At 37.8% G+C, this 13,274-nt stretch overlaps 1 protein-coding gene across 7 annotated transcripts in view; it reads left to right on the forward strand.

The window, feature by feature from the left end:
- The window catches only part of CdGAPr (GTPase-activating protein CdGAPr), a 514,430-nt gene that overhangs the window by 110,372 nt on the left and 390,784 nt on the right, over positions 1–13,274 (forward strand). For 6 of the 7 annotated variants that reach the window (XM_090388748.1, XM_090388756.1, XM_090388774.1 and 3 more), the window contains exon 2: positions 2,951–3,077. In XM_090388748.1, the coding sequence (XP_090244874.1) occupies positions 2,951–3,077 (127 nt within the window). Of the gene's footprint in view, positions 1–2,950; positions 3,078–13,274 lie in introns of those variants that run through there. The other variant, XM_090388804.1, reaches the window with a different exon arrangement.

A 13,274-nucleotide genomic window follows, 5' to 3' on the forward strand; every position in this document is an offset into this window, starting at 1 on the left:
AGTTCATCGTGGCACACACAAATCAACTCGAGTGTTATTACATGTATGTATTGTCATAACTGTATCAAAGTTATCATTACAAAAGGATTATTATTTAATATTTTTTAAGTTAGTTTATTCAGCCTAAAGACCAAATATGCTCTAAAATTAGATAACGTTTCAGGAACTTTGCCGGAACCCATCATCAGACCATACTTGGCTCTACCTGAGGACAAAGAAACAAATTGTAACGATTAATTCTTAATGTATTAATACAAACGTTTAATTATCTATTACTAGAAAATTTTTATACAAAATAAGTTTATATATGTATATATAATACATACATAATATATATATATATATATATATATATATATATATATATATATATATATATATATATTATGTATGTATTATATATACATATATAAACTTACAAGTAATAGACAATTGTATAAAGAATTGTACAGATAACTATATAAGTAATATTTTGTGTATAAAATGTTATAATCCGTTTTTCTGTCCTGTAGTATGGTCTAATGATAAGTTTCGGCAAGGCTCCCGAAATGCTACCAAATTATAGAGTATATTTAGTCTATAGGCTGAATAAACTAACTTAAAAAACTCGTGGTATATTATTTAGAGAGAAGTTTCATGGAAAATCATCACGTAATGTTTCCTAACTATATTAGGTGCTTACTTCACTATCAAAAACTCAAAAGTCATTCTCATCCCAGAACATTTGTAAGTTCCTGGATGAGACTGATTTACAAATGAGACAAGTCATTTGAACTCCTTTCCAAAAAAATTCTGTTTTGTCCAAAACTTATTTTTAACTACCACGAAACCAATAAACCGACTTTCAAAGACTTCTTTCATGGCGTACCTAAATTATCAGCCAACTGTCTAGATATAGTCGATCCTTTCATGATGGCCCTGTATTTCTTCATTTTCGCCAAAAGAGTAGCAGACGGGGATGTATCGTGTTGCTTGAGCTGCCACGGAGGGCACGGCACTGGTACAAAAGACTTCCCCAAAAACAGCCCTGAAAGTCACCACGAGGCGATTTTAATTTGTCCTCTTATGGCGACTCGTAAAAAGCAGACACGCGTACCAGATATCCAATTTAATTTCAAAGTGAAGACGTGTAGTGATTGAATTGCATTCCCTTTGAATGCATTAATGCCCTACTGAACGGTATTCTCTGTTAGTTCATTTTGGCGACCTATAAGAAAGTGTTTTTGAGTTAAAATAACAGACGTTAGCTTCCTTAATTCTCCCATTTCAAAAATTCGCTATTGGAACCCGAAGCCCCAAACACAGTGAACCTGATTCTCTACCGGAGTGAACTTGAACATGCTACCCCTCAAAAGCTTGCCACCACTACAAATCAAAATTTTCGTCATCATTCCTATTGTAACGAAGCAGGTTTAGTTATGCACGAGTTTATCAACGATCCGATTTAATCTGTATTAGTGGTGGCAAGTGATACAAGCAAGTAAGCTTGTACAGCATAAGCCAACAACAAAAAACTACTCACTTCATCTAATAATTTCTTTAATCCTTTAAATTTATTGGAACCTCATCACTTCCATAACGCCAGATGGAAGTTTGTTTCAACAATCAGGCACTATCAAATTTTCACCAATCTATCCTGAAACCATCCTTTTTTTTTTTTTTTTCTCAATTTAAATTTCAATGTTGTTGTTCGGAATTTGATGGTGCAAGGGGCTCCTAGAAAAAAGGGGGCTGCTCATGATTTATTAATTGTTTTAAATTTAAATTTCCGTTGAACAAGGACACTTGCGTGTTGTCTTTGCTCCCACCCACACTGTTTTGTTTCAATTATAAAAATAAAATAATTTTTAACTTTTTTACTGAATTAAAAACGGTAACCCATTAATTATGACTTCCTAAACTCAATTAAAATTAGTCTTTTGTTTCGTAGTATACCCAAAATGAAAACAGAAAATACTTATAACCAGTTACAGAATAACTAATTACACAGTATTTTTAAATAATATTAAAATTAAAATTTCCCTTTGTGTTGCAGTTCGAGAAAGATTAAGAATGCAATTAGCACATTACCAGATCGTGTGACCATGTATTTTGAAATTCTTCTATTTGATATTTCTTCTTCCTTTTTTTAAATCATTTTCCTGGGGGAAAATAATGCGCGAGACTGTCTAAAAGATAATGAATTGAACTTTCAGATGAAATGCACAGAGACTGCAGATTCTGAATTCTATATTTTGAATCTTCACAGAGACTGTGCAGATTCAAAATATACTTCGAATTTTGTGTTCCACGCGTTATTGGTTTGGGATGATAGTACTGTACTTGTGTGATCATAATACACCATGGTTGGCTACTTCCCGTTGTCTGGATTGTCTTATTTTTTTTAATGGCCAATAAAGATAGCCCATAAGAACGGGATAAAGCTGTCCCGTTTTTTTTTCGTTTTCTAGGGGTAAAAAAAGTTTGGAAGTTCTTTTGCTTAAAATATTGTGACACTCAAATGTCTTCAATCTCCAACTCTTTAAAGCAGTTGACACGTTGGTTCACTACACCATGATTAATTGCCCAACTTTAATATTCTTGTGTATTTACATTCACCTATAGTTAATGTTACCATAAAACTTAGTCAGTTTAGCAGTCTTACATTGACCACATGTAAATATTTATTACAGTTCCCAGTGCTACATGTTTAGGATGTCGTAAAAAAAGTAATTATATTTTATTAAGATATTACTTGGATCTTGGTATGCGTTCGTATCGATGTTTGCACATGCTTGGAGTAGTTATGTCTGGTACACACGCGCGTAACTCGAGTTCTTAAAAGAAGCATTATTAAAGGTATCTTACTATTTGACCTTGACCTCATAATTACGACATGAACGGACTGACCCCATGCGGAAACACTGTTGCATTATTGAATCGTATTTTTTTTCTGTTTCTTTTTCCTTAGGGGCTTCTACTAGGATGCTAGAAGTAGAGCAGGGCATTTCCGGGGCGGGTCCCCGGCCATCGTCACCTCTACCGGCCGTAATTCCCCGTCGCCCAAGGTTCTCAAGTGTGCCTCTGGTGGAACTCAAGTAAGGATCAATACTTATATTACACTTGATTTCTGTGTGTGTGTTCTGTCATGTGGATACCTGTATGATACATGCATCACTCAAAATTCAGTAGTACTTAGTACGAAATTATGTAGACTGAAATGGAGTCTTAACTACTTAATGGCGTCCGAGAAAATATACTGCTGGGAGAGAGGGGATGAACAGGAAGGGAAAACAAATCAAAAATTTCCCCCCCCTCAAAGTTAACGAGGACAACAACTGCCCTCTTGTGTGCTATTGGACAGGATGGTGGTGGGCAAAGTTCTGACTGTCGTTATTCGGTGTTTTTATTTATCTGATAAACAGGCATCGTCCGGAGAGGGGGTCCTCAGTTAAGACTCCACAAACTGATATTTAAAGATAAAAGAGTGTTACCTGCAGTTGTCTGTATATCGAGAGGGTCGTCTATATTCGAGAGTAGGCCCGACCATCATCCTCTGCACTGAATCGTTGAGATATCAAGAGGTCAGACAATTTCACTTTTTGTTGAGCGATAGCTTCTGAGTTGAGGACGAAAGTCCAGGGATAATAAATATCATAACAACTTCGTAGCATGCAGATTTGCATGCGCTTGGAAAGTTAAGCTACGTTGATAAAACTCTGGAAGTTGCTATGCACTGAGGACATAAAAAAACGAGTAGTGTTTTTTTTTTTTCACTTTTGATTAAATAAAACTTAAACATATATGGAAGTTTTTAGCATATTCAGGTGCTTTCAGGGCACTCAGCTGTTATTTGCGCAGCCTTAGCTGCCCTGAAAAATTGTTCTTGCTGATTTTGTATTAGAGAGAGAGAAGCATTGATCTGTATTTCTCATTTGGCCTCGTGCTCAATTAAAGGGTTGCCGGCTTCATCTCGGTCAAAGTTATCGGAGGAAAAGCTAAACACATGGCCTGTGTAAAGAATATAAGGACAAAGAATTGATCTGGAAAAATCCGTTACCCAAGACTGACTTTCTATCAGCAATGTGGGCCGAATAATGGGGGGGGGAGAGAAAGAAAAGTTTGTATCTTTAAAAAGGAGCATTTTATCAGGGTCAAAAAATAATGAATTGATCCACGATGTCATTCTTGTTCAGTGTATGTTAAATCCGGGTAGCACAATTTTTTTTTTTTTTTTTTTTTTCCTGCGGTCCACAAAAAAAATAATGAGAAACAAGTGTATGCATTAGTCACTTTTCACTCGTTTGGAGAGGTCTGGATTCAAGTCCTGTTGACGACTAGAGGAATTTTCAAAGCTTTCTTCAATCGATGCTGTAGTTTAGCGGATCTCATGTGGAGGATGTATGGTTCCCCTGTGAGTTTTTCTGGTTTTTTCAGCTCGCACAATATGCAAATCCGCTGCATAACTCACACTTAAGCAGACAAAATACAATTGAGCAATATGACTTTTTAAAATTTTCGGTCGCATCTTCACATTCTCAATAATTTTAATTTTTGAGAATGTGAAGAAGCGACCGAAAATTCGAAAGCATTTGCTGGAACACAGTCAGTAACACGCTCACGCTACTGACCCTCTAGGATCTGAAGAGCTTTAAGGGCACACATGCCAACTATCACTACCACCGGCAGAAATATTTACTGCAGATGTAAAGACATCTGGCGTTGTTGTAAGTGCTACATTATTGCTTCCTGGTGTTAGCGGAACACCAGGAGGCAGTGCATCGCCATTTCACTTTGTATAATTGTATTCTTCTCATCAAAATAACAAATAAGAGGTCCGGGTTCAAAGTGTTCTCTAGTGAGCAAACCCCTAATTTCTGGTTGCGGTGATTTCTCGCTGCTCAACTTCACTAGCCCAGTTTCCCTCGCAGCGAAATTGGCTTTCAACTTAGTTGATCTGATGGGTTATCAGTGACTTTCTTATATCTATTGCGCAAGGTCTGATTTGTGCATTTCTTCTTGATTGACACATATAAAACCCCTTTCTTTGTTTTTTTAGCTTACCGTCCAATTCGTTCGTGTGAAACGGTCCATTCTTTTTTAAAAACCTCGCTCGTTGTCATCCCCGTTAGCACTCCACGACCACACCCTGTACTTTCTCGCCTACGATATTATCACGATGATCTGGTCCACAATATTCTTTCGTCCAGCACTTTACCTAACCTGCTCATATAGGTAACGTCTGTCTAGTTATTTAAAAAAAAAATTAATGAGTTTCCCTCCATTTTGTTCATATGAAACACGTCGTCTCCTGTACCTTGCAAACTTTCCACGTGCCTTATTATGTCTACGTTATTTGTCCTAACCAACAGTTCAGATTCCCTCATATTATTAGTGCACAGTTCATATAAGTATTTTCTATTGTTTATTACCCTAACATATCCCTTAAGATATAGGTTTGTTGCCCTAGTTTTAGCATTCTGCTCATTTGAAATCTCACTTTCACAATTTTTTCCATATCAGAAGACTCTTTGGCTTTCATCAATAACTATTGTATCGTATCTTTTCAAATGAGTTTCATCTCTACAAAAAACAAAACATCCGAACATACTGATGGCCAACATAGCCGAATGGTCAAACTAGAGGATACGCGTGTGAAGTGACCGTGGTTATAGTTCGCATTACTGCTAAATAGGGTGATGTTCTTGATGTCTCCTCCAGAAGCTTTGCAGTCTTAAGTTAATGCATTATTGGAAGAGTGAAAAATACACAAAGTGAAGTTATTTACAAAACAATACAAGCTTTGGGGTGTCCAAACTGCCAAGATGTGGTAAGCCAAGGACAGTTTCTAATTAGGATAATGAAGCCGAAAGCCAATTTTGGAGAATTTTAGTAAACAAAAGTATTCAAGAACGGTGCTCCGCTGGTGTGAAGGGAGGTAGTGTGTATCTCCACGTACCTGCTTTACGTCGCGCATGATGCTGTTACTGAAGAAGCATCCCATTTCGTGAAAAGGATAGACTTACCTAATAAAGCCGCCACTCAGTGTTTTTTTTTTTTTTTTTTTATGAAAACCCCAAACACGAGAGATATTAGAAACTATAGTACTTAGTACCGTGCTTGGGTTGGAGTTTGAGAAGATGAAAGAAGATATTTGTTGACATTGAACTTGTAGACTGTAATTTTCAGGAAATACGTATGAAGGAAGGTTGTTCCAGAAAACGGCAGTTCAATGAATAAATGAGGAAGATGAAAAGTTGGTTCTGTGGGTTTGAAGTTGGACAGTAAATGGCTGTTGGCTGCACGTGTTCGGACTGTTTTGAAAGAGAGAGCGGGAATTATAGAAGCCAATTCAGAAGAACAGTGCCCATGGAAATATCTGTAGAAGAGGCATGCAGCAGAAACAGTACGTCTATGAGAGAGCGAGTGGAGAGATTTTGTTAGAGATGAATCATTAATTAACCTAACTGCCCTCTTCTGAATGTAATCAAGAAGTCTGAGAGAGGTTTTGGGGACACCACTCCAGATGTGGGAACAATATTCCATGGTAGGGCGGATTTGCGATTTGTACAGAGTGAACAACTGTTTGGAAGAAAAGTAACGCCGAGAGCGAAAGAGAAAACCAAGTTTTCTAGATGCAGAGGAATCAATATTTGTAATGTGCTTGTGCCAAGAGAGATTAGAAGTCAGGGTGATCCCCAAAAGACATATATCATTTTGCTTAGAAATCGGAGTGTTACCAAAGATAAGCATAGGAGCAGAAGAATCCTTTTTGCGAGATATAAGACAAGACTGAGTTTTAGAAGGGTTGAAATCAACTAAGTTGTCTTTGCCCCACTTGAGAATTACCTGGAGATCGGCATTTAAGGAATTGGTAGTAGATATTTGAGAAGGTGAAGCTGATTGAGCAGGGCAAGGTTTTTCAAAATGGAAAGTGTAATGCAATGTGCTATCATCGGCAAAACTATGCATAGGATTTCCAGTCAATGGAAGAAGGTCATTAATATACAGGAGGAAAAGAATGGGGAGAAAAAATGAACCTTGGGGGACACCAGCATTAGTGGAGAAGTTAGAAGACAGTGAGCGATCAGAGAGAAAACTGGATAGCCAATTACAAAAAACAGTTGGCAAACCATAAGATGGAAGCTTGTTTACAAGACCCTTATGCCAAACACGATCGAAAGCCTTTGAGATGTCAAGAGCAACTGCTTGTATTACACCAAACTTTTCCATTGAATTTGTCCATAAATGGGTAACATTAGCCAGAATATCACCAGTGGATCGACACTGGCGGAATCCATACTGGCGATCATTCATCAGACGGAAGGTTTCTAGGTAGTTTAAGAGTTGGCGTTTAATTGATTTCTCCATTACTTTAGAAAGAGTAGAAGTAATTGCAATGGGATGATAATTGGATGGGAGGGATTTGCCACCCTTTTTGGGAACTGGCTGGATATGAGCAAATTTCCAAACAGAAGGAAAAACACCTTTAGAATAAGATAGTGAAAAAGGCGGCAAAGAATAGGAGTAAGTTCGGGAGCACAGGTTTTGAGGATAAGTGGAGAAATACAGTCGGAACCTGGAGCTTTCTTACCATCGAGATTCGTCAAAATCCTTCTGACATCCTTTTGACGGAAGACAACAGGAGGCATTGAATGGTGGAAGGTGTTTTACCAAGATCATTAATACATGAGTTTGAAGAGAAATGGGATGCTAGTAGGTCAGCTTTACCCTTGGCTGAAGTAACAACAGAACCATCTGGTTTTGACAGGGGGTGGGAGCAGAGATGGGCAAAAGTTGCGGCCAATAGCTTTGACAAGAGACCAGAATGCTCGGCTACCATTAGGGTAAGAAGCAAGTTTTCTACTCTTAGCCTATTGAAAGGCTAGTTTGGACTGATTAATGACTGCTTTACAATTGTTGCGAGCTTAGGCAGAAAATGAAACTGAAGAATTGGATAAAGCCAATTACGATATGCAACATTCTTCTCTTGAACAGCCTTAGCACATTTATTGGAAAACCAAGGTTTAGATAAAGGACGAGATTTTAGACTGGAGTGTGGAATAAAGGATTCCATTCCTACAAGAATAATTTCACTGACACGATCAGAGCAAACGTTGACATCAGAAGTTTTGAAACAGTAATCCGACCAAGGAAAAGAAGAAAAGAAATCTCGCAGGTTATCCAATTTTGCATTCTTGTAATGCCAAACAATACGAGGTTGAAAATAGCCATGAGATAAAAGCTCCATTGGAGAAGAGATAAATCACCAAGTTGTGATCTGAGGTACCTAAAGGACCACTCATTTCGACCGTGTACTTAGAAGAGTTGTTTGTGAGAAAAAGGTCAAGCGTGTTGGCTGTTTGGTTAGGATTGTCCGGTATTCTTGTAGGTAAATGAACAATGTGTGCAAGGTTATTAGTAATTGCAAAAGCCTCAGCATCTCGACCAGCTAGGTCTGTGTGACTAGAAAATGGAAGCCAGCTGAAGTTGTGAACATTAAAATCACTAAGGAAAATTACCACACTGTTAGGAAAGTTGGACTGGAGAAAGTAAAGTTGCAAAGACAGGAAATCAAAGAGCTCCAAGTAATTAGTTGGGAGAACGATAGAGACAACAGATGAATTCGACACAATGAGGTAGAGAGATTTTAAGCCAGAGAAGATCGAAAAGAGGAGATTTCCAAATTACCAAGTCTCTGGCAGGGAAAATCAGAACGAACATATGCACAAGTACCACCTTTGTGGGAAAAGGAATCATACAGTGAATAATTTGGGCAACTGAGATGAGTAGTAGTCGAATTAACCGATAACTGAGATTCTGTCAGAAAAAGTACACAGGGTTTGGCAGATTGCAAGTGAAAATGGACATCGTTGAGATTAGAATTGAGACCACGTATATTTGTGAAATGAACTAGGAAGTGTTTTGGAGTTTTACATCTTTTCGCAGATAAGCTTTCTCTATTAGTTTGACAATTCATGGTGTATTCAATAGTAAGAAAAAGTGTGTGTGTGGGGGGGGGGACATGCTGTATGAAGTAATGAAATTGGAAATGGCATACACATGGTAAGAATTTACCCATATCCTTGACATAACGTGGCCTCGACAATGCCCCCCGCATACACACTACTCGGACTCCCTCCAGTCACAATCTGGCAGAGTAGAGGTAGCAAGATTATAGCTGATCCGGAAGCCTCCTAAAGAGTTACCAGTAGGTCCGGTCCGGTCCGGTGTACTAACTAGCGACCGGCCTGCGAACACAGTTTTAGAGCTGTACCCTCGAAATGTAAGGAAGATTGTATCTCGCCATGATGTTCGTCATAACCTCAAAAGTCATCAGTCATACTGCATGATTGAAGACATGGGGAAGGGTTGACTGGAACTGAGCTCTGGAGACTAAACATGGGTTCCACCACTGCAAGCCTCCAATAAGCAAAGTGGTGGTATTTCACCGGTTGATGAGAGTCATCTACCACCTAGTATTGCCTGGTAACACAGAGGGGGCGGTATTCTTCCATGTGGTGTGGGCGCCACACCTCGAACCCTGCTTACGTTTTTTCATACCAGGATGGTCACCCGCAGTGTGCTTGTGCATGGAGGTTATACCCAGGATTACTAACAGTCCCACCATCGTGAAGGTGCAAGCAGAGGATTTTTTTGTCACAGACCGTACGGACTTCGCCGAAATTGGGTCTACTTGCCTTGAGTGTCACCCGAATATCAGTTCCATCAGCGTTTTAGAATCTCAGGTATCCAGTACAGCTTGTCTAGCATATCTGAGAGAATGTCTGTGACATCCTCAAGGACCATATGGATAACGCAGTGTATGAATAACGCGACTGCAGCCACCAATAAAAAAAAAATTTTTTTTTTTTTTTTGGCTGGTGCAGCATAAGCCATAGGCTTTCTTGCACCATGCGGCCGTTACTAATACTAATAACTTTCAAGGGTGTATGGTGAGGAAGCTCTAAATGTGAACCAACGGCAGTCAGTTCCAGAATTCAAATCTGTTAACTACAGCTTAGCCGATGATATGCATTTAGGTTGATCCTCTAATATTGACCTGCTGTAACTGTGGAGGAAGAACTTGCCGAAAACTCAGTTCGATCCATTGCACCGTTTACTGCCACTTGGAAAATTGTGAAAACTTGGAAAGTCTTAGCGATTGAGTAAATAGCCACACTTTAAGCACCTTTTTTGAATTGACTCATGACTAAAATTAAAAAATGAGTTCTTTAACAATTTAAATTATCATCTACTGTAAGTTAGTATGGGAGAATTTGTTATCTCACATCCAGTCTTCATTCTGGGACTATTTCTGCTGTGTGTTTTTTAAGATATTTAGGACGTGGTTTATTTTGAACTGTTGCAGCCCAGCAACTCCACAATTTCAGTGCTGCATTACATGAAAAACGTCCTTCTTTGACCCATCGCAGGAGTATTGTGTTTCATCAGGACACAATGCGCTTCCTCATACAGCTCAGATCAAGTGTGGCAAAGTCGAGCAGCGTGATTGTGAAAAAAAAATTCATATCCATCGTATTTGGCAGACCCTGCACCATCAGATAACCACCTATTCAAAGGTCTACAACACTATCCTTTCGGAAAATAACTTCCAAGTTACGGAGTCTTCATTCTTTATTTTAACGCCGAAGAAATTTTATAAAAATTCTCTTAAGGCGGTCAGCAGCAAATTACCGAGAACGAAGGAAAGTATATGCACAGTCGAACTGTACTCAGAATAGTGAGACTGATGGTTTTATGTATGTATATTTTTCAAACTTAACTTTTAAATCTGAGAGAATTTACATAAAACTTGTTGGCCTTTTTTTTTTTTATTTTCTAAGCTTTTTTTCATATAAATAGAAGAAAACCATGAATCTGAGTTGCACTACGAGAGTTTTAATTCAAAATAAGTCATATATAATATGTTTTTACATAAAATTAAAATTTATTTTTTAAGATCTTACACGCAATACGACTTCCCGTTGAACGACCATTCCAGCTCCAAATATAGGAGAGGTGTAGTAGGATAAGAGCTCATTTCAGTAGAAAGATTTGCAAAATGCTTGGGTAAAAATGCCTCGGGCTTCGCCTTATCACATGCATTTGACTGTATTTATTTTTTCTGTTGGGACTTCCTTAGTGCAGAATACATTCTAAGTCACGTGACCGAAAAAAAAAGCATCGTTCTCTTTATCTTTCTTAGGAGTTTTTGTTTGTGAAATGCTCATCTTACCTCTCCAAAAAAAATACTAATAGATTTGTCCTCTGCTTAAATAATTTATTGATCTTTTCTCACGTGACCAGGATATTTAGTTTCCGAGGTCTTTTATGCGTGAAGAGTTCCGTATTCTTCTTGCTTACATGCACTTGATTGTCGCTTGTTCGCAGAAGAGTACGAAGTAATCGGACTTGGACACATTAGGGCTCTCCAGAGTATGTTTGTGTTTTTATAATTATTTAAAAAAAAATAATAAATAAATAAAAATTGGTACCGAAATACGGCTATTGTATGTAGTTGGACCTTGAGATACCATTGTACGGTCCTACTTATTAGCAGGTTTCTGTTGCTCCGTTTTCAACAATAGGCATTCGACGCTGATCAAAGTCTGAACATTTGTAGTAGTGAATCATGTGACCCAAACCATTGCTTTCCACAATTATTTAATATATATTTTTCTACATCAAAGTTTGCATAAATTTTTTTAGATGCCTAGTATTCTGAAGAAAAATAATTTCAGGGAAAATTCCAAGACCTTTTAAAAAAACCTTGGTTTTGATATTATTATTTCAATTTTGCTTTATTCAAGGTTTTTCATACCACATATAGGTGAATTGGCCATGAACACATGGATCCGTTAGATAATTTCATAAGTAGAGAAAGCAATAGGAAATTGTTCTATGGGTTCTTCCCATAAGCGAGAGAGAGAGAGAGAGGGAAGAATAACTTTACTGTAATATCTGGGACTTCTCATCTGGAAAAGAAATGGATACGAATGCAATTCACCAGAGGCTTACGGGAAGAACCCATAGAATGATTTCCCATTGCTTTTCCTACTTAAGAAATTGTCTGTGGCGTGCTTTTCTTCTTGTCTAGTTCGCTTGTGCGTGAAATTTGAAATCTCGAGTGAATAATCCATTCAATGTACATGGAAAACACTGCACCTTCATCCGATATCAAAGGAGAATGCCACTACAAGTTCCTCCATCTACAGTGGGATTTGAAATCGGAGTTTTCTTAATAGGAAGAAATCATTCATAAAAATGCTGCTTTTAAAGGCAAAGGGAGTTTTGTTTTAATAGAGTTGGGGAAGGGCATATTAGCATGTAGAATTGTGCTATATGTATTATCCACTGTACGATTTACATGTGCTGGATGAAAAATCAGGGATAACTCATTCATCCCCAGAGATTGGCTAACTGCAACCCGAATTAAAGAGGCTTTTAATGGCAGCGTTATCGTATTTCTTCTTCAAAGGATATGGAAAGTTAATACTGTATATACGCCATTCTGTATTAACCGGGAGAGAATAATAATAATTATTAAAACAATAAAATCGAAGCATTTTATTCAAGCAAATAACGAACTTTTTATTATGTCATTTGTTTGGAAAGTTCAAAGGTACGATAGTGGCAAAATAGCAGATAAACTTTTTGGCGATGTAATGTCATCAAAAGATAATACGCATATGTAGAACCATAAAAATACGGACGCTGTATGGATGTCACTGCCAATGCACGATGTCGGGGAGAGAGAAATAACGGCTGACACTGTACGTACTTTAATGTGTAAATCGATCCTCACAAAAGAATTATGCTTGAGGCAAACCTACCTAACCTGAGCTTGGTGAATCTGTGGCAGTGCATATACCTTCTGAAATTATATAATACCTTCATATTGATTTCCAATGCATTTTTCAGTTGTTACATACAATTCATGAAATACTGCCAATACGTATTAGGTGACTGCATTTAAAAAACTTCTTTTGATATATCATACAATCTTTTAAATGTCCGCGCCATCGCTAATTCATAAATCAGATGACTGCGTCTTTGTAGGTACTGCCAACATTGCATCTCGTGTCAGTCGACAGGTTTTCTAAATAAATAGTCAGTTCTCGCCATTGTAGTTTTTATAAGCAGTTTCCCTATTTCTTGGCATAATGTAGATTTTTGAATACGCAGCATGCACAAGTCTGTGCTTGGAGGATGACTACAATCGTGTACGCCTCATGCAGAGTGCTGTCAAATGTGATCTCTTCAAATGTATTCTCTAAAAGAAAATCAGTCGG

The sequence above is a fragment of the Mastigoproctus giganteus genome, chromosome 2 (genome assembly GCF_048544385.1).
Source record: "Mastigoproctus giganteus isolate SK-2022 chromosome 2, ASM4854438v1, whole genome shotgun sequence".
Classification (NCBI taxonomy): domain Eukaryota; kingdom Metazoa; phylum Arthropoda; class Arachnida; order Uropygi; family Thelyphonidae; genus Mastigoproctus; species Mastigoproctus giganteus.